A 23,265-nucleotide genomic window follows, 5' to 3' on the forward strand; every position below is an offset into this window, starting at 1 on the left:
TTATTCATAGACAATAGATACAATGCAGGTGAAAACAACAGGCATTCGCCCAAAACTGGTTCAAACTTTAATTTGGAATACACAGTCTAGAGGTTATGTGAATGATAACTTGATTCACACACTATTTTGAGTCCAAAAAATGTATGTACTACAATAATTTTAAATTTATCAGATTAATTAGTTTCAAAATACAAATCCAAACAAAAGTCTTCCTCCACAAAAAATATTTAAAATTTCACTAAGTAAAATTCTAACACAAGACAGCTTTTCAAAAGTTGATCATAGTTGATAATGATATTGTATGTATCAATGTACAAATAAATGAATATGTTTTGGAAATCGAAGTCCTTTCATGTAGGTAATCATAATAAATGAACATGACACAAATTGAGATCATGAGTATTGATCAATTCATTGGAATTATGTTGAACAAAAAATGAGAGCACTTCTTACAAATCTATTACAACTTGGAAAATAAAGTGGAAAATTGTTTCGAAGAAGTGGCATTTACTAGAAGGCAAATAATGCCTTGTTCATGACCCTTGCCAAATTTGGGACTCTATCAGTGTATCTATGTGTAAAGTGTATAATAGAATTACTCGCATTATGACTGCAGTGCGTGAGTCAGTATCACCTCACGGCTGACCGTGACCCCCCTCTCTAACCTGCCCCCTGACACCCCCCCATCACCGCTCAGTGAACTTCGCGGCTTCTTTGAAAGCAAGTAGTCTGGAAATCGTGAGAGATACAGATATTATAGGCCGGTTTTGCCTGGTCTGTCTCATGATGATAGATAGCATGCAATTACTGCTACTATACATGCTCTTTCACTTGCTATAGACGATAAGGAGAGGAATTGGAATAGATGAGGTGGAGAAGAAAAGAAGAGAGAGAGAGAAAGTAATAAAAAGATACAGTAAGAGAAGAGTAGGATGGTGGAGACCGGGAAGAAGAGGTGAGGAGAATTTTAAGAAGAGCTGTTTCAAAGTTACTGTTAATTACAATAATTGTTGAGATATAGATAGAGGGAGAGAGAGAGAGTGATTTGATTAGAGTTTTCTTTCTATATTTATGTATGTTACAATATAAGAGAGATTATATTAGATTTCTTTATTTATGTTTGTTACAATATTTACTGGCTTATACACTAATTTACATTAAATGACGGTAATGCTAATTATTCAACGAATTTTACAAAGTATAAACAATTAATCAATGAGAATAAAGATTGAATGCAATTAGAATAACGATAATATAATAATGTGATGTAACTTCATAAATCGGCGGTGTTTCAACAAATAATTGTCGATTCTCTAAGAAGGATATAAAATATCCTTCCCATTGACACATGACCGAGAGAGAGAGAGAGAAAGGGGAGGAAGAGATGTATTGACAAGAAAGAGGGAAGAAAAAGAAGGGTTATGTGAAGAGGGTGGCGGGAAGTAATGGAAATTCAAAAAACGAAAAACAAGAAATGAGAATAGAGAGTGATGATAGATTAAGTGAGACTAAATGGGAAGTATAAAATATATAAAATAGAAGGTAGAAGGAGAGACTCAAGAATAAGTGGTAGGAAAGGAATGATAAATACATCGAATAGGTTCTAAGTATGACGAAGGAAAAGTATTAATAAGATTGAGAAAGAGGAAAAATTATATAATGAAGAATATTGTTTAAGTACGAGGAAGAGAAATTCAGAAAACTATTAATAAGATTGAGAAAGAAGGAAAAATTCTATAATGAAAAATATTGATGAAATTTCAAAATTCATAAAATTGATTAATTCATTAAATTGATGATTACAGGAGAATTGAATTGGATTGAATAATTATTGCCTTAATTAAGGGCGGAGTTAGGGCTCTAGTTCCTCTGCTACACAACCTTATGAAGTTGAAAAGATATGGAGAAACGAGAAAATGAAAGTGGAAGGAATTGATAATCGAAGAAGAGGTGAAATCATCACTACAAAAGAAAGATAATGGGAGTACATTGAACATTTTACTTATAGTTGATAATTGGCTAAAACATATGGATCAATAGAATATTCTCTTAGGGAGGAGAAAATGAAAAATATCAATAACTAGAACAGAATAAAAACTTTAGGGAAAGAGATTGGAGAACACAATGGAAGGAAATAAGGAATCAATATGAGGAAGTGGATCAGGAGGAACAAGTGTAGAGAATGAGATGGAAAAAGAGGAGAAGGTGGAGTTTAAGAGGATAAAACTAGAATAAAATTTATTCTTTCTTTATTCATTTATACAATAAGTACATTATCAAAATGATAGGGAGAGAAAAAATAAGGTAACCTTGTGCTATTCCTCTCCCAAATTTAGATAACAAAGTCCGGAATAGGTCAAATCTTGTAGTTCTTCAATTCACTAAATTTTCAATCCTCAAGTATTTTCACAAAGTAGATTTTCAAATTTAGATGCTTCAAAACTAAACATAGAAGAAATATTTCACATTATTATAACTAAAATAGGAAATATTCACATATTGAAAATATAATTTTTAAGAATTACCGAAAAACAAACTTAATTCTAAAAGCACAGCTTTATCTTTTTAATTCTAAATTGGTACAATGTTGAATAGAACCGTTATTATTAAAGCACAAAGTAACAAGAATAATAGGAGGATAGAATAGAACAAAATAGAAAAGAATGAGAAGATGATAGAAGGAAATAACAACATGGGAGAAGAGAGTAAGAACATGTTAAAGAATAAGAAAATGGTTGAATAAGTAGAAGAGGAGAAGAAGATGAACTGCACCGAGTCCACTGCCCCGACCCTATCCACCAACCAATGAGGTGGAGGACGACTTCATTTCACTAACACACACTCGCACACTGCGATACCTTCTATCCATCGTTTAATGGTAATCATTCCATTTCTGCTTTATTCCATTCTTGGCGTGATTCGTTTGTAGTTCACCGCGCTTAGCACAACAAATTCATGTTAAACTACATGCTGTTATACTGAAAAGTCAGGAGATCACCACTTTAAAATTTATTGAAATATATCATTGTAGATTTTGTTTCTCGTTGCAATTACTTTCAACACTCGTTCTGACCTCTCATTTTACTTCAATGTCATTACCCCTTTCTTCTCAGTCCCTTCTTCATCGTAGTAAGTCTATAAATTCAGCCACAAAGTTTTGATCTCTTCCATGAAAAATAATTTCGTGGTGTCATCCGTTAACGAAACCCGTTAACAAAATATATTGCCTTTTACTCTTACTCCAATGCCATTATCTCTTTCTTTTCAGTCCCTTCATCGTACAAATATATCTTTGGCCACAAAGTGTTGGTCTTTTTCATGAAAAATCTGTTCGATCATTCCAAAAAGCTTCAATGGTTCTATGTGATAAGTGGAGAACCTCTAATTGAATATTATTAATTTATTTATACATAGACATATACATACAATATAATTCTCAACTCATGAATGATTGGGGAAGGAACAACAGGCTTAAAGCCCAAAACTGTTCCTTTCCCAAATTTAGATAGAAATTGTCCAAAAATAGGTTATGTTTACACTTCATTATTTCATTATAATTGAAGCTCATAGCTCATAAACTCATAAAATAATTGAGATATAATAAAGAAAATCTATAAGAATTATGATTTTTTTGCATCTAGCCGTCATACAAAACATAAATTATAGGAATAGAATGGAATATAATGTTGAGAAATATCATTAAATGAAGAATTTGTGATGACACTATCATTTTATTATTAGGGAATGCAGGAAGAAATAGGCTGTTGAATAGTTAGAATCATTAGTGAATTAGTTATACATTCCGTTAACATTGAAACACGTAAGATAGAAATAAAATCACTAAGATTTGATTTCTTTTGACTCACAATAAACGATAAGCTTCAGAAAATATTTTCCATTTATCTCAATAAAATACTCACTCTTTTAATCATTTTCGTAGTATATCAATAATATTTTCCACTAGCAGGTAACCAGTGCTCTGCAAGGGCCTAATTAAAAACTTGGCAATCTGAAAACTTGACCCAATGAAATCTTGAAGGATTTGAAATAGACCTATAACCATGCTCGGTGAATTAAGAATCTATATTATTCCTTGTAGTGATCCACCAATTCTCACTGGATTACCAGGTCAGCTCTGCGAAAATCATATCATCAAATTTGTGCTACTGAAATGAAGTTTGCTCATTTATTCATATGCGTGCTCTGCAGGGCCCTAATTAGAAACTTGTCATAATGAAATCTTGAAGGATTTGAAATAAACCTATAATCATCCTCGGTACATTAAGAACCAATATGAAAAATTTCAAGTTAATCAGTTGAGTAGTTCAGACACTGATGTCTGATGTCACTCGTGAATTTTCTATCCCGAACGTGTAAAAGCCAATTCTTTCCTTTATTAAATAATAAATTAGTCATCAGTCAATGAGAGCGTCAGTGATCGAACGCCATAATCAAATTAATGCTTGTAAGGCATCGGTGGAATTTGTTTCACGCGAGGGAAATATATTTTAGTTTTGCTCAAGGCATTTCTTTCACACCAGACTCCACTGCTTGAACGATTTTCCATTTTATTTTCCAAACATACTATTACTGCCATTATGGAAAAATCCAAGATTTTCTAAAGTATGACACACCCATTTTTAAACTCCATTATCCGGATCCGTGATATCCCACTTCAGATCTATTGATTCTGATTGATCTTTCTGCTCCAATACAGTATTACTATCATACAAGCAATAATTGGCCTACTTCCCAATTACATAACGTTTGGAACTTTTTTCAATGACTGATAAGTGAATTCCACAGCTTTTTGAAAAAATAAGATTTTCGGATTATCTATTGTCCTACTATACACCTACGCACTGTAATCTGGGGAGACTAATCTTACAGTTCAAAATTTGAACAGTTTAACTTTATAGCTTCAACACGAGTAGCGATATTGATTTACTCGGAAACACCGTTTTATTGGTTGTCTCCAAAAGTCTTAATTTCAAGTGCCATAAAACTTGAAGAATCATTATCACTGAAGTCTATTAATAGGCTAAGCCTTTTTCTACATTTCAGCGAATGAGGATTTAAAAGTCATGAAAGAGCTTCGCCAAAAAAGGGAACAGAAGAGGAATTTTTCCTAATATTTAAAATCTGAGTTTTATACCACAACTAGTGAACTGGAACATATTATTTCTATGGTGATAGTTACTATTGATAGTTCCAGTGCACACTTGTAAAGCGTAGGCTATCCGGCTTGACCATGTTCAATAATGTCTCGGTCGAGCTTGGTGAAACCGGGCGAAAGACACTATTCACTTACTAGAAAAGCACAGTATTTGTATCCTTTTAAAGATATGGGGACACAACCTATTATATTTTGATGACTTTGATTTTAATTCTGGAAGGTACACTAAAGAAGGTTTTATTCTATGGATAAAAAGGTTTTTAATGATCATTAAATGCATTATTTTTATTTTATTCGATTTCTAATTCATCTGAATTCAAAATTTCTTGTTCAATGAAACACATTGAACTTTCAGAGCCTAGATCTAACATCCAATCATTCAAACTTTGAAATGAAATGAAAATTATTTTTCACTGGGAAAGCCTTATACCACCCCACCTTTGCAACTTTAGTGTGATTCATAACCACAAGACAGTAGGATTTACCCCAACAAAGTGTTGATGCTGTTTGATAGCGAGTAGGTCTCTGGTTTCCATAAAATAATAATGACAATATTATTGTTCTTTCAATAATTTGTACAATATTGAATGATCAATGGTTGCATGTTTACTCAACAGTTTCTACAATATTAAATGAATAAATAGTTGCAAGTTTTCTCAATAATTCCTACAATATTAAATGAATAAATAGTTGCGTGCTTTCTCAATGATTTGTACAACATGAAATAATGGAATCCTATTATATTAAGCGAGCAATTTCTGTATTTTTATATTTTATAATATTATCTGGTTATTTATGTTCAACGGATCTCGAAAACGGCTCTAACGATTTTCAAGAAATTTGGAACATAGTAGGTTTATAATATAAAAATTAGATTGCACTATGTCTCATCCTTTGGAAAACTCGCTGAACGACATTAAAAGGATAATTCATCCTTGGCTGAAACAGCTGTGGATAGTAAAAAAGTGAGTGAGCGAGTGAGTATGTGAAAAATCAAAATATCGCATCCGCGAAATTCATAAGATGACATATAGCCAGCTGTGAAATATAATACCCGATCATTTTAGAGAATTGTGTTCTCTTTATCTTCTTCTTCTATATATATAAAAGCGAAATGGCACTCACTCACTGACTGACTGACTCACTCACTCACACACTCACTCACTCACTCACTCGCATAACTAAAAATCTACCGGACCAAAAACGTTCAAATTTGGTAGGTATGTTCAGTTGGCCCTTTAGAGGCGCACTAAGAAATCTTTTGGCAATATTTTATATCTAAGGGTTGTTTTTAAGGGTTTAAAGTTCGTCTTTTAGCATGTATATTCTTCTTCTCCCAATCTCTTAATTATAATTGAAATTTCCATATCATATGTTACTATAGAACTATAATCTAGATAGAGTACCTCTTCGAAACAGTTGTTAACTGGCAACTAAATCAATAATTTTGTCAGGTTGGCATTAAGTTGAGTTGACTTTGTTAGGTTGGCACCAAGTTGAAGATTTAAATGCATTTATCGCGGAAAAATTGATTGGGCACTGCTACTTCAATCAGAGCTATTCCTGGAAATATTATATCGCCTGATATGGCGAGCGAAGCGTGCCCGCCGATCTAATTTTTTTGAAGGGTGTCCAGGGGGCAGAGCCTCCTGGCTAGACGGATATGGCGAGCGAAGCGAGCCTGACGGCTAGTCAATAAATAAAAATAACGAGCGAAGTTCGGTGCCCCGATATTAAATAATTAATTAAGGATGTGTGTGTGTGTCCAGGTGCCAAACAGGTGATCGGACTGGACGACATCACGGACTCGCGAACAATCTGGCGCTGCCTGACAGCTGAGTTCACAGGCAGCCTTTTGCTGGTGCTGATTGGCTGTGGATCCATCACAGGCTGGGGGGACAACGGCTATGCCCCCTCCATTGTGCACATCGCACTCACGTTCGGATTCATCATTGCCACCCTTGTACAGGTATGTCAACCTGTATTCATTCATTGTTGAGAAATTAATTTAACTCAAAAATTAATGAACGTTATCTATTCCTTGGTTCTGAAATAGCCAGTCTTTTACCATGGAATGAAAATTCTTCCAAAGTTCTACTTCTACCAGCATGTGGGATAGTGTTGAAAAGTTTTGCACCTTCAACACTATATGGTACACAATACAACACATAGTTTTCACGATCAAATGATAGTAAACATGAATCAGGTATGTCACCCTGTATTCATTCATTCATGTTCAGAAATAAATTTAATTCAAAAAAATATTAAAGGTGAATAGAAACGACTTGAAATTTTGTCATCAGCACTAATATATTTCAATGGTTGATATCATTTTTCTCCACAAATCAATCAATTCATTTACTTCACAAACAAACAATACAAAATAACAAAGAAAGATATAAAAATGTGTAATAAAAGTGGTCAACCCTAGGCATAAGCCCGATTGGGGTGTACTATTCCTGATAAAACAACTACCGGTAAGGGCCCGTTTCTGAGCTCGGGATTTAGTTAAGTTCTAGACTTTAAACAGCTGGAGTCAGAAAATTGGGTTTCCGAAACGGGGCATAATCGCAGTCCACGTTTAAATTAAATGTAGAAAAACTAGAAAATTGAACACAAAATAAAATAAAGAGAAAATAGTGTAAAGTCTTAGCTATTTTGAATTATTTGGGAATGTTTCATTTCATCGAGGCAAAACGTTCCCAATTTTATAGAAATGAGAATAAAGGTTATCATAAAAAATGCGACTACGCCCCGTTTCGGAAAGCCAATTTTCTGACTCCAGCTGTTTAAAGTCTAGAACTTAGCTGAATCCCGAGCTCGGAAATCGGCCCTTAAAATACTCAGAGGAGTGAGTTCATTAATCAGTGGTTGTGACAATATGAATCGGGAAGCGGTTGGCTCCGTGCGGTTGCGCTGATAAGCTATTGCTTAGATAATATAAGTTGATTCATTTTCCTACTGTAAGGGTGGCCCCTTGAAAAGTCACATTGAAGGCTGACACTGAATACCATTCAAGAGTTTTATAATCGCTTCTCTGTGGTTCGGAAATCCCCTAAATCTGTAGGTCCACTCATCATCATCCTCCGCTTCTCATTCAACATCCTCCTTCATCATCTTCTTCTTCTTCTTCTTCTTCTTCTTCTTCTTCTTCTTCTTCTTCTTCTTCTTCTTCGTCTTCTTCTTCTTCTTCTTCTTCTTCTTCTTCCTTTTCTTCTTCTTCTTCGTTTCATACTAAATATACTAAATTCAGTGAAATCGACAGTTCAACATCGCGTGTGTTTGTTCTTCCTCTGCATCAAACCGTGAGAAACTTTTCTATTCTTATCAATAATATTGAGAATGAGATTGGAATGACATTAATTTGAATCAAAACTGAAAATAAAATCTTGAATCAATTAATGACTTCAATGTAAATTTCCATCCATCAACGCATCAATCAATGGTCGATATATTCATTTATCACAATGTTGACAGGAGCTTAATAATCAACAATATTTTGAGTTGTCGCTACTCTCTTCCATATAGGCTACTCATGGCAATAAATTGAGAATTGAAACTTTTAATTGTACGGTAAGCATTTCTCTCTCGTACATTTGACCCAGAGAACATACTCTTTCTTCATTAACAAGTAGAAATTTCAATATTAAAAGGAAAATTTCAAAACAGAAGTAGAAGATTACAATCAAAATAAATGTACCTTACATAGAAAATTCTAACGGAATCATAACGTTTTCATTTTCTAACTCACCAGCAGTATTTCTTTATGAGCGTATACAAGTACTTTGAACAAGGCGCGTCGACGTATACAAAAGGTTTTTTGAAATTTTGCATTTTAAGGATAATACAATAGGAAAAGGAGTCTCCTTCGAACACGAATATTACCGTAATAATCAGACTATTTTCTCTTGACCTTTCTCTGCTTTCAACTCGAGCTGACCTGTTGCCAGTATGTCTTGAAGGAAACTAGCTTCTGATGTTAGCATTTTTGATACACCAACCCCAACAGCCATTAGTCGTTTTCACATCGATATCTCGCCGACGCGACAGGACAGGACAGAATTTACTCTGATGGATAGTATGGACAGCGGAGGCTGTGGTTTATAACTGCCCGAGGTCAACTGTTCACAGAACTACTAGTTATAAGTTAATTCTGTCCATTCTTCTCATCAAGGCGCTACAGCAAGGTGTTGATAAAAGTGTTAAATGTCAATTAATACATAATAAGCTTTAAACAAAATGGGAAATTAAAACTTTGAAAACTGAACAAAATTAAAGAGTTCTCTCTCGCGACAGGACAGGACAGAATTTACTCTGATGGATAGTATGGACAGCGGAGGCTGTGGTTTATAACTGCCCGAGGTCAACTGTTCACAGAACTACTAGTAATAAGTTAATTCTGTTCATTCTTCTCATCAAGGCACTACAGCAAGGTGTTAATAAAAGTGTTGAATGTCAATTAATACATAAGCTTTAAACAAAAAGTTTTAAAAAACTTTGAAAACCGAACAAAATTGAAGAGTTTTCTCTCACATCTCTCAATGAGAATTAGCAATACATTAGGTAGTATATGCTAGGCTAGGCCTCTACTATGTTACCATCTTTCAAAATGGTAATTGTACACTTTTCTTATCGAGGTTAACAGCTTCTCCAACACAATTAAAGTATTTCAAGAGTTGAGAAACCTCATTCCTAACAGTCAAGAATGAACAGAATTTTCAACCGACTGTAAATTCAGAGCTGGGTCGATTCCCCCATTTAATAAAGCCTTCTCCATGCATTCACTCTTTCGAGGTTTTTCGAATGTTGTCTCTACGCAAAACAATACATTCTCAATGACAATGCAACTATAAAACATTTACAGCTTTTTGCTGCAGTGTAGGGCAAAATGGATGTAGACACACTAGTAGAGATGGCATTCTATGTCGATAATTCTTGGCCAAACAAAGCCTTTTACTCTTACTCAACTTTGGTGAATTGAGAGCGTTGTACTTTCAAAGTTTCATTTTATTTGATGTTTGATCTTTATAGATGGAGAAGACATTTTGAAAAAGAGCAAAACTATGATTACTTTTGTCTAATAGAGTAGCCTTGCTGGGGGAAAGAGAGTATAAATCCTTGTAAATCCTTGAGTAAGAGAGTAAAATCCTTGGTGTAATTAGAATCCTAGATTATAAGTAAGAATGAATAATCAATAAATAATTATAAATGGTACAAATATATTCAGAATGGAAATTACTTGGTTAGTGATGTGGTTGAGGCTCTAGCTTAATGTAATAGGCCTACATTGATACGAGTGATAATACTCGTATTAGTAGGATAATAAATAGTTTTGTAAGATTTAGGCCATGTCGTAGATAAGACAAAGGATTCAAGCGAATTTGTTTCACAATACTGTACCATTGCTGTTTTGTCTATGACAATATGTGCAAGAATGTTACACTGTACATAGTGTGTATCAAAATTGATTTAATAATTGTAGGTTATAAGTAAAAGTATGAATATATTCATTGAGATGAGAATAATAATAGAGTGGACATGACTTTATTAAGGCCTTGGAAAGTTCAATCCTATCTCATCTCAATCCTTATAATATGAGGTTCTATAGACAATAAAATATTATTGATGATATCATGTTATCGATAAAGTGAGTAATAATAATCATATTATCAATATGCTAATGGAATTTATCTGAATTATTAATTAATAATTACCGTATCATAATCATAAATAACAATCCTCCATTTGAAGTCAATTCAATCTGTTTTCCACGAAGTAATACCTACTCTTTTTTTGAGAAATTACATGCGTTATTGCACGCAATCAATAGTTCATTTATTTATTTATTCACAATGGAGACATTTTTGAAATATTAATGTATTCAATGAAATCATTGTAGTCATAACAAGCTATAATTTAATTTGATTGGATAATTCTCATTATAGTTATTCATAAATAATCTACTATTGAATCCCATATATTTTCCATTGTGGAATAATAACAGGCTCAATTAGAACTTTTTCTCAAATATCCTAATAGGTATCGTAGGTCTCATATAGAATAGCAAATAGTGTTGTAATTTATATTTCTTATCTGAGTCTCTAGACTGTGTAATTAGATAAGTAGGCCTTACTCACACCTCTTGTACATTAATTTGACAAATATTTGTAGATACTTAGGCTGCTCGTCCCATTCTAGTTCCAGAACTAGGAAACTTATTACAACAGTAATCTGGAAACTCAATAAGATTTTTTTTTTAAATCAAGAGTTTCATGACCGGAATTCGCTCCCGTCTTCTAACAGTCTTCTTACTATATTTTGTATTTGTCTATTGATAAAAGGCTAAACTGACCTGCCGCGCAGTTTAAAAACACTTTCAAAATTTCAACTTGTTCTTGTGATATATGTGAATCATCGTTGATACAGTCTGACCATTTAACTTGATTTAATATGATATTTTATTTGTTATCTAAGCTTGAGTTATTTATTGTAGTTTCTACACTATTGTTACCTGTATAGATTAGGTACTCTTTCCCCGCGCACGGATTAGCAGTCCATGCGGGGAAATAATTATTCCATGATTATTCTATTTTATTTTGTAAAGTGTTTTATATCGGAATAAAGAAATTGAAATTGAAACTCTTTCAGAATTTTCTCTAAAATTTCACAATATTTTTTATTTTCTTTATCAGCCTATATATTGAAGAGGTAAGAAATCAATTATTTCTCTAGTTCTCTAGACATTCTCTAGTTTTTTACAGGTAGAGAATTCCATAGGAAATTTCTATTCCATAATAATAAGTTTTATTTCGACAAAAAACAACAAAACTTACAGACTTCTTCAACGGTATACAATACAACATAGCATCATTATTGCGCATACAGTACAAAGTGGAGATAAAATAAAATAAACAATACTAATGACAACTTTGTAAAAAAAGGAGGTAGAGAGTTTGAAAAAAGTTTCAATTTGATTTCAGACTTAATGAGTTGAGATCTAAGGAGCTACAATCTAAAACGTCTGCTGCATTTGAGCAGTATAATTTACAGATCACTATAACTATATACACACACTATAACTTACAGATCGGTCCATGTATTTAGTATAGGAATACTCATCACCAATCACAATAGGGATTCTCACGACTCCCCTATCACTGCTATATAGATTAGGATTTTTCACATCAGAATATTGTAATGCATCACTTTCTCTCTCATATAAAAAATTTCAACTAAATATTCGCATGATTGAAAAGATTAACATCACAAACTACGTAGATAAACTTAGGCCAACTTATTCTGAGAACGCTGTTAGAGAGAAAAGTATGCAAAATTGTTCTATGATACGAACTTTTCAAGAGAACTTTCTCATTCTTCTTAATAATTGTTCCACAGTCTGTAGGCTATAAATTCATGTTTTTCACTTTGTACATTTTTTTAGATTGAATATTCAAATTAGAAAAAGTGGAATATCCCCTAAGAGGCGTCTGCAGCCTTCTGAGTTCCTGATTAGTAGTACCGTAAGTAAACGGTGATTAGATTTAATAACATTTATTCCTAGGGATAAATGTTGAATGTATTTAGACTCAACGAATTCACATTAAGAATACTGGAAGGTATAATAATTGGATAAAGAGCTTGTAGAAGACCCCGGCTACAATATCTGAAGCAAGTTACCAAAGATGTAGGGATCCAGAGCTACATCCAACTGAAAATTACAGCTCTGGATAGAAAACGATGGATAGCTGCCTACCAATCGAATGATTGAAGCTAAACAAGAAGATTCCTAAGAAAATCACTAGAAGACAGAAGTGAGAATAAAATCATTTGAGTGCAATATGCGAGTCTCTAAATCTCTCTGGCACTCTCTTAATCTCTACGCTAAATCTCTGGGAATACGAATCAATCAAATTGACTAGCATCCATTTGTCGGAAGAATCACTGTTATTTTTTCAATATTTCCTCAACTGTTCTAATTTATTCGATTAAATACGATGAAAGTATCATCATCAGTATTCAAAAAGAAACTCAATAGACTCAACTCAAGAATGATCTCAAAATATTTTTATTGATTTATTCGCAGGCTTTCACTCATTTGAAAAAATGAAATTTTGCAATCATCCATATTCTCGATCATTCATATTATTTATTTAACGAAAATTACAAATTTATATCATAAGTTTCCCCATTCTATGACAGGATTCGTTCCCCCCCCCTACCGCTAAGTCCATGGACGCAATCTACTTCTACCCCCTCTATAAAACAAAAATCTGATCCTTTTTTCCTCCCCCCACCACAGGGGGGGGGGAGTTGGTTTTAAAGCGGCGCGTCCAAACCCCCTCCTGTGGGTACCCTTGCATTTTATGATGATATGAATTTTGGAACGAATCACGAATCACCTAATCGAAATTGTTGATAAAACAATCTTGCAAATAATATTTTGGGGAATGATAGCTCATTCTTTTTTGGATCATAGCATGAAACAATCGTGCAGAAATAAGAGCTTCAAGTCAAATAGGAATAACTCACTTGATATAAATATTATTATATCAGCCAATATTTTTGAATTAACTAAGCCAATATTCGGGAGAATGATAGCTCATTCTTCTTTGGATCATAGCATGAAACAATTATGTAGAAATAAGAGCTTCAAAGATGAATTGGAATAATTTACTTGATTTATATTATTATTGATAAACGAAACTTGGAAACCCCTGAAGTGGAAGAGTTCCATTTCCATAGCATGAAGCACTCCTCTAGAAATCAAAACATGATAGTTCACACCCATTATTTTTCTTTTAGAGAAAATTGCCATCTTGTTTGAAATGTTCTACTAAACATGCAATTTGAAATTGTGGCCGCATGGTACACTTCGAGAACTATTATTTTCGTGAACCTACTTCGCAAGAATCCCTTTAGAGCTAGTTTTGCAAGTTTATTCGACACGACATGCGAATCTGAATTGACGTTCAAAAATGCGAACCGATACTTGGAAGCAATCGCACGGAACGAGTTCATTATGTGATTAGAAATAATAGCAATATATTATTCATAAAAATAAAAACTAAAGGGAAAATTGTAGTAACTCCACTGCAATTTAGAACGCAGTAATTTGTGAATCCGGGAAAATTGCAGGAAATATTGCATGAAAAGCTCAAGAAGAGCTTGAATTTTCACGCGTTTTCCTTTTTATCTAACTTGGCTCAGGATTAATATGAAAAACACACTTTTAATCATTGAAATGAAACAGATTACATAGAAGGTTAACAAGATTTCACCAACATAATATTCGCAGAGAAATCGTCATTTTTTCATCTTTCATATCAGCATCAATTCAGGTAAAAGAGTAAAAAAGTAGTTAGATCCGGGTTTAATAAGCAGAAGCCGGCCGAAAATGGCAAAGCAATATTTCTTATGCAAATTAATAATGTTGTTTGCATCTTTCCAATACATTCGTTCCCATACTGAAGATGGTATTTTCTAATCTTCAAAAGCAATTTTATGTTTATTTTAAAAAAAGTTGGAAATTTTCTTGAAAAGAAGTGATGATTAAAATTTAAGAACAAGAGGTCCAATAATCAGATATAGTGATATGTTTCAATGTGCAACAGCTATAGGTGTTTTCTCTTGATACGTATTGACGCAAATCAACTTCAAAGTAACAAAAAAATAGTATAAAATTAGTATTTCTCAGCAGGGATGACCAACTTCCCTAAAAAAATGCATCCTTGCAAAAAAAGGTCTTCAGTCGTTATACCGTTTGCACGGCTGTACAAAGGCTAAAAATAAACGTTCTACTGGTGATATTTTTCAAAGTTTCTCAATTTGTATATAATCAAGCCATCAAAATAAAATAGTTTTCACAGGAAAACATTTTTTCCGATCATTACTTTTCGAGATATGAGCGCCTAAAGTTTAAATTTTTGGGACATAACATTTCAAATTCGCTAAGAGATAAATCCATGAGATTGAGAGGATAAATTCTTCACGGTAGGCTATTGTTGATTGAATAGAACAAAAATCTTTTAAAAATTTCAATTTTTGAGAAAGTTATTCAATTTACCAAAAATAACTCAAGTAAAAGTTATTTTTGGTTATTTTTAGTGAATTGAATAACTTTCTCAAAAATTGAAATTTTTAAAAGATTTTTGTTTTATTCAATCAACAATACCGTGAAGAATTTATCATTTAAATCTCATGGATTTATCTCTTACCGAATTTGAAATGTTCTGTCCCAAAAATTTAAACTTTAGGCGCTCATATCTCGAAAATTAATGATCGGGAAAATATGATTTCCTGAGAAAACTATTTTATTTTGATAGCTTCATTATATACAAATCGAGAAACTTTGAAAAATATCACCAGTAGAAAGTTTATTTTTAGCCTTTTGCACAGCCTTAAACACTATACACAGTTGACTACTGACCTCCCTGAACCCCCCTCAAGAACTTTGAACTTCCCCTCCAAGAATAATTCTAAGAAGTCTGTGTCCTTGCCACCCCCTGTGGGTACCCCTGAGTTTCTATAAGACAGAGTTGTCTGGATAGTTCTAATCCAATCTTATCCAACTTACATCCAAACTTATATTAGAAATTTGTTGTTAGTTATCCATCTTGTTTCCACTATTATTATTACTATTAAATTTTGTAAAACTTTAAAGTGAAAAAACACTCACATTCCTTGATGTACCACACCAATGTGAGTGTTTTTTCACTTTAAAGTTTCACAAAATTTAATAGTAATTATATTAGAATCTTATCCAATATCATTTTGAAATATTATTCTTATGTAAGTTATAGGCATGCATTCCAAATATATTTAGGGAAAATAATTCAAAATGTGTTTATTCGATTGCAATAATGATGTATGCATTCTACTGTATTTTCTCCTCCAGACTACTCTACTCTTCCATATTGACTATTGAAATTTCAATAGCTGTTATGATAATGAAATTGTAGATAATTTACTCAGTTTGAATGTCAATAAGTAGCCTATCCACAATAAATAACACAGCCTTGACACTTCCTAATATAAAATCAAATGCACAGCATCCGAAGAAAACAATATTCTTGTTCAACTCTTCACAAGTTAAACAACTTTAATCGAACGAAATGATTACCGTGACATCGAACGCCGGCACAGGCACCGGTTTACGTTTACTGATTCGATCAAACACCAAGCATCAAGGTTTCGCCTTGAAATTGAAAACAAAACTTTGATCACCGGTTAAAATTGAGTATCAATGCGAATCAAGATCCTTAAAAAGCATTTTCATTTGCTTATCGGAGCAGCAAATTCGTCATTACATAATTTTAGAATACAAGTCCAGTCTCATGAACGAAATAAGCATAAAGCTCAAGAGCTGGATGGATTAAGAATTAGGATCAAGTTCAAATACGAATAAGGGTTAGCTGATTGAAGCAAGTTCAATGGTCATGTTTTTGTTGCAAGTCTTATCAGTTCTGGAAAGTTGTTCATCATTCAGCATTTTAATAATTTAATAAATCAATCAAGGTTGATTTTCTATCGTGGACTGTCATAAGATGCAGCCAATAGCCTTTGTATATAATTTGATTTTTTTTTATATCTACTAATAATTTGGCTAGGACAAATAGGCTAAATAATAACTGATAGTCTAATAACTGATCACTAGGTCGAAGTCCTTTGAGTTTTTAATAAACTTCCAGAAATGTAAATTTTTTTAAAAAATACCCCAATTTCAGCTTTCAGACAGTCCGCAATCCGGAAACCTCAAAAACAAGGTTCTGAAAGTAGGAGCATATTTAGTAATCTAATCAATCTACAATATATTCAATATGCAAATATATAGTTGAAATATCTACAAGAAAAGCCATATTAATTAGATTATGATCATAAAAGCCAAAATCTCCACCTCTCAATGATGCTGATTATCTCTATCATTATCAGGTAGATATAGGTGAGATCGTCAAAAGGAAATTATTCCTTCAATAAGAAAGTCCAAAAGGAAACATTCAGAAGATCCTCAAAAAGGAAATATTCTTTTAATAAACAGTCTAAATTTTCGTAAATTATTAAATTCAACTTTTGAATAGGCCTACTGCTCAACATCCATTTATAAGCATTCTATTTGAAAACGGATGCATTAGAATTTGTAAATATGCAAAATGCATATATTTTATTCTGAAATATGAATTGAGTTTAATTGCAGAAATGTCAATTATTGTATTCATAGCTGCTTACTGGCAATTTTCTTCTGAAAATTCATTAAACGTTCTCAGTCTTAGTTTTCGTTCTCGTTCTAAAGATTCACAGTCTTGAAAATCCTCAATAATTGTGAGCACTAAACCAGAAACTCATTACTTTTCTTTATATGCTGGCTGAAAGTGATGGCTACGGCAACACATACTTTTTTAATAATTACAGACTTCAAATAATTGAATGTAAATTCTATTCAAGAAGTTCAACCTGATGGAATAAGATCTTCCAACCATGAAGCTACTTTGAATTTATGAGCTCGTTGTCTCTAAAAAATGTTTATTCGCTCACTCAACTGCTCAACTCCATTCTATTTCCAACAACAGACCAATCATTCAAGATCTTCATTACAAAAATTATGAATGATAGGTGTCTACTACCTAGTTACTACCTGAGACAAGCATAAGCAGTCTAAAAAACTCACAACACAAAGGTTTATAAATAAAATAATTGTTAGATTTTTCTAAAAGCCATTATAAATCAAATTAATAGGATTTGATAAAACTCTGTAATGATTTATAAATAAAATATATCTATTATGAACAAATATAAGTTAAGGATTATTAAAATAGAAGAACAGCATATGTGTCTTAATAGAAAAATGTACAGTATAGTAGGTAATATCTTAGGCAAGTCTATGATATGGATTCAATCACCCCTAAGCCAGATATTTTTCTTGAACTTGCAAGCGCGTGGCTTGTCGATTTTTATCAAGCATATTCAAGCAAAAAAGTAGGTACTTAGAAGTTCCCTAAGTAGACTAACGGTTGGACTTCCACACACTAGGAAAAAATAGAGGGCATTCAATGTACGTAAAAGCTCATGCTTTCAATGTAAATTTATGAAAATCAAAACTTTTTTCAAAGTATATACCCTGTTCACTTGTAACTAAGTACAGGCACGTGCCATGGCAATTTAATATCACCTAGTCTAATATTCTTGTCGTAGTGATGCATTTAAAAGTTTTAAACCAATTCCTATTTTTCGATAGCAAAATGAATTAATAATTTATCTGAATTATGCTCTATGATCATCATTTTTTAACAACTGGAATTCATGTTATTATTGATAATTCAGGTTTCTGTAGGATAAGTTGTAAGTAAATTAGGTTTAAGTTATTATTTTGTAGCCAAGTTATGATCCTTGTGATCATCTGTTTACCCAAAATCTAATAATAGGAAATAGATTCAATGAGTAAACATATTTTGTTAAAAATTTAATCAATTCATTAGAATGTCCTATATCAATAATCAGGTGCTTGTCTTATCCTCTGAAGGTCAATATACAATAATTATACTCCATCAATGTCAAGGTCCTCTACTGAGATGCATTATCTTACTCAAAACAAACATGCAGGATAGGAGGCTGCGTTGTTAGACCTAAAGCCTAACAAGCAGTATAGTTTGAATGCAAATAGAAATACTTTTCCTATTCTCTACAAATAATTTAAACGTAAATTATTACGGTAGGCCTACCGTACGTTAGTAGAGTTTGTTGAGTTATTCAATTTTCATTCATGATATTGAAACGTATAGGGGTAAAGGTCAATAATATTGATAGGTAGCCTACTTTAACACCATTTTGCAGATGGACATTCTATACGCATGCGCTATTATTTATAAGAGTATCACGATTTTACCTATACTGAGAGTCACTTTGAACTTTCAGCATTGGTTGAATGGAAATCATGTAGTAATGTTATTGAGGAATACTGACAGTTTAAAGTGAACCTCACTATAGTTATATAGATTTCCATTTAGGAATTGACATATATATACTAGTTTAGTGTGGCTCATGTAATAACTGCCGCTTTGATAAATCTATCGTTAACTTACACGTTACCTACACGCTTAATCTACGATTTTATCACTGCATGACTACTTGTATATAGAACGCTTTTATCGATTTGAACTCACATATTATCAGATCAAGAAGTACCTATATTATCTTCTGGTAATATCGATTTCGTGTGATATTATGGATCACTATGGAAGCAAAGGCGCAGTTAATCGGCGAATAAACAGATAATCGGTCGTATTTCACACGTACAATCTAATAATTTTATGCGGGTGAATTGCGGCAGCAAAATCTTAAACCGAACATCAGCAGGCGGACTAATCCAGTAATCCTTATATGTGTAGTGCAGTGCCAGTGAAGGAACATTATAGCAGCTATAATATCTATACAGTAAGGTTCTGAAAACTAGAAACTGATACCTTTCAAGTTTTACAGATAGATATGAACCAGATAATGGATAAAAGGCGTGTATAATGATTTTTAAGGAGCGCACGTTGTCTAAATAGTGGGCTTTGGTCGATTGTGCGCACTGGATGATTGGAAAAAGAAATAAGGTACCTGATGGATTAAGATACTACCTCACTTTACTGGAAATTTTGAAAAAATATTTACAGAAAATTTTTTGAAAATGTTTTTCCTTATTTGGTGCACTGTTGTAACACGGACAGTAGGCCTACGGTAGCCTACTTGAACGTTTTTCAGACTTTCAGTTCGGAATAGTATTTTTTGTTAAATATAAATAATAGTTATATTTGTTGAATATAATAGTATTATAATATAGGATTAAGTTTCTTGTATGGTCGATACTATAGCCATCTAGTCTAAAGACTGATGAGCAATTTTTTTCTATCCTAGTTAAATTTTTTTTCTACTTGATAAATTAAATAGTGAATTTCTCTTTAGAAACTTTTACTGCTATTGTTCAATTAATGATGCAGTTTCAATTAATTTACAGTTTTATTGATATTTGAATATCGAATTGAAGATTCGATTTTTTATTGAGAAAATGTAATATCACAATGTGTACTTATTGATTGCACTATTATAGAAGCTAGATTCACTCAATCACTGCTCCGTTCTTTCACCGGACACTACTTGAACAAGCACTACACTAGTTCAAACGGTTTCCTCCTTTTGAGCCTCATCCGCACCAACCCTCATTGTCAACCCTCATTGGATCGCCTCGACGTTGTCATGTTGGTGCAGTCGCCCCTCGTGCCTCACCGCATGCCTCTGGGTCTCAGTGGACACCAGGTCGACGTGCAGGTCTCTATGAAGATCCCTGTTCCTGACATACCAAGGAACATCCACAATTTTCCTCAGCACCTTGTTTTGGAATCGTTGTATGACATTGATGTTGCTGTCTTTGTCACACCCCAAAAGTTATATATCATACGTCCATACTGCCTTCAACCAATACCTACTATTACTTCAATATAGTAGGTATTACATAATTATGTTTGTACAAAAAAAAACTTTGTTTTGGATTATAAGGTTGGAGTACGGTACTTGTTATTGTGATTGATGCCACATGAACTTTCTGCTTGTGCGTGGGTAATGGAAAGTGCGCTGATGAATTTATGAGATGGTCCATGCTATCTCAAAATATCCTTCCTCCAATAGATACAAATTTTTCATCACCTTTGTTCATATTTGTGAGCCTATAGCTTGTCAGTCCTATCAACACTGTTATAAGTTCTAAATTGTAAGAGATGATTTTTCCATCATGAAATAAAACACATTATTTTCTAGTTAAAAATGGCTACCTATTATAGTGACTAGACTACATATTGTTACCTACTATTTTTTAGAAGAAAATTCCTATTGAATAGTTTTGAACTGTTCATCTATTGATAAATTATATATTATAAAACGATGTAATACATTTTCAATACATTTGCGACTCCCACCAGCGGTCAAACACATTCCTTTTGCTAGTGGTGCCTGAAACAATTTTTAGTTTTTTAGTTCTGGGTAGTTAATTTCATTTTATTTTCTTGTAATAAGTGTTTGAGTTATCAAACCTTTGATTAGTTACGTTGTTAAATTTTGGCAATAAAGAATTGAATTGAATTGAAAAAAATCAAATCACATTTTTTATTTCAAAGATTGTTATTTCTCTAAATTTTTCATTCAAATTCATATATATTATTCTTATTATTTTATTGTATTCATTTTTCTATTATTTCTGCTGCGCATTATGCTCACATGTGCTCTGAGCTTTTGTGAATACAAGAATTTAAATTATACTTATGACATGAGCAACAAATTTATCGGTCTTCTCGTATTCTAAAATCTTATTTGAATATACTTAATTTAATGTTCTCAAATTATCATAGTATTTCTTTTATTCATTTTTTTCTTCTTCTCATATTCTAATATCTCATTTGAATATTCTTAATTTTAATGTTATCAAATGATCATAGTATTTCTATTATTCATTTTCTTCGTCTTACCATATTCTAAAATCTTATTTGTATATTCTTAATTTTAATGTTATCAAATAATCATAGTATTTCTATTATTCAATTTGTTTCAGTCACTGGGCCATGTGAGTGGCTGCCACATCAACCCTGCAGTCACGTGCGGTCTTTTCGTCTCAGGTCACATTTCACTGCTCAAAGGTTTCTTCTACATCATTGTCCAGTGCATTGGAGCTGTTGCTGGATCCGCCATCCTCAAGGTACCTCTGTAAACTGTAATGGTTGAGTTAAAGGTCTACGCCATATCTTTGGACCTTTTTCTAATAGAATTCACAACCCAAGCTTTACATCTATTCATTTTTTCAAGATCATACTGTATATATTGATCTGGATAATTGTATAAACAACTAAATTTGAAATGTATATTTTTGTTGAACTTATTATTTCTTTATATAATAGTAGGAATTAATCTATAAACTATAATCGTCAATATTTGATCACATTTTTGATAAAATTGGCCCAATTGATTATTTTTAACAAGAATGAACAGCTAATATTACATCAAATAAATATACCGATATCAGCTACTTTTCTATTAAAAGCAGTGGCACCGCTGTTCTCCTATCTTTCTCCACTGCCATTAGAACGTGGACCTTTCTATAATTATATCTCCTGTTATCAACTACCGCCTATGAATTCAATCGCCCCTCTGTAAAATATCTAAATATAACATGAAAATTATAGAACTTTTCTGCAATTAGTTATTCCAACAATATTTTTTGTAATATGATTTGATAATGAATGTGATCAACTCAATGAAAAGCTTTACCGTATCATAAAGCTTAAAGCGAAACTCTTGAAATCATATTATATTATAGATATTTTTTATTTATTATACTGTAATACAGGATTTTATATGAACGGTCGGTTTTAAACTTGAATTTTAAAAAACTTTTGAAGTGAAAATGCACTTACTTTTGTAGTGACGATCGTTTCGACCTGTTGTTGGTCATCATCAGACTGACAGTTTTTTAAAATTCAAGTTTAATTTCAACAGTGAAAAAGTATGGATATACAACAGAGTAATTACTCCGTGTCGGTTTTATATGAAATCACACATTCTGCATGTGGGATTTTAGTGTTCCTTTTCTTGTTGTTTGCTCCCATAGTTCCTTTTTTATAGGAGTTTTCACTTTTTATCTAGGTACTGCTGTATATCTCCTGTTAACTGTGTTTTTGAGTATTTTGCCTTCATTATTGTTTTATTTATCTGATATTCAAATATTGTATACTGTCTATACATTTTTGCTTGTATCTGTTTTTCCACCGTTATTATTTTCTTGTATAATAGGTATTGGTTTTGTACCGTTGGAAGTTGAATAAATAAATAATCTAGAGTTACCGGTATACTGTATCACATTTTTGAAATCGATGATTGTTATTGAATCTCATTTATGAACATTGTTCTCTCAAAGAGCTAGGTATTTCATTTTCTCTTCAAGCTATAAATAAAATAATTGAAAATACTGTTTTCTATTGATTAAGTTATAGGACAGGGTTTTATACTGCCGTACTTGTTTTTTGTTCAATGAACTAATGTAATATTACATTTTTAATATTGTAGATTGTTGG

The 23,265-nt window shown here is 32.5% G+C and overlaps 1 protein-coding gene across 2 annotated transcripts in view; it reads left to right on the plus strand.

Annotated features, from left to right (window-relative positions):
• LOC111055546 (aquaporin AQPcic) overlaps window positions 1-23,265 on the plus strand; it is a 54,108-nt gene that overhangs the window by 24,427 nt on the left and 6,416 nt on the right. For both annotated transcript variants that reach the window (XM_039433138.1, XM_039433137.1), the window contains exons 2-3: window positions 6,946-7,145; window positions 21,750-21,893. In XM_039433138.1, coding sequence (XP_039289072.1) covers window positions 6,946-7,145; window positions 21,750-21,893 — 344 coding nt within the window. The remainder of the gene's footprint in view (window positions 1-6,945; window positions 7,146-21,749; window positions 21,894-23,265) is intronic.

This window comes from Nilaparvata lugens, chromosome 7 (assembly GCF_014356525.2).
Source record: "Nilaparvata lugens isolate BPH chromosome 7, ASM1435652v1, whole genome shotgun sequence".
In the NCBI taxonomy this organism is placed as follows: Eukaryota; Metazoa; Arthropoda; class Insecta; order Hemiptera; family Delphacidae; genus Nilaparvata; species Nilaparvata lugens.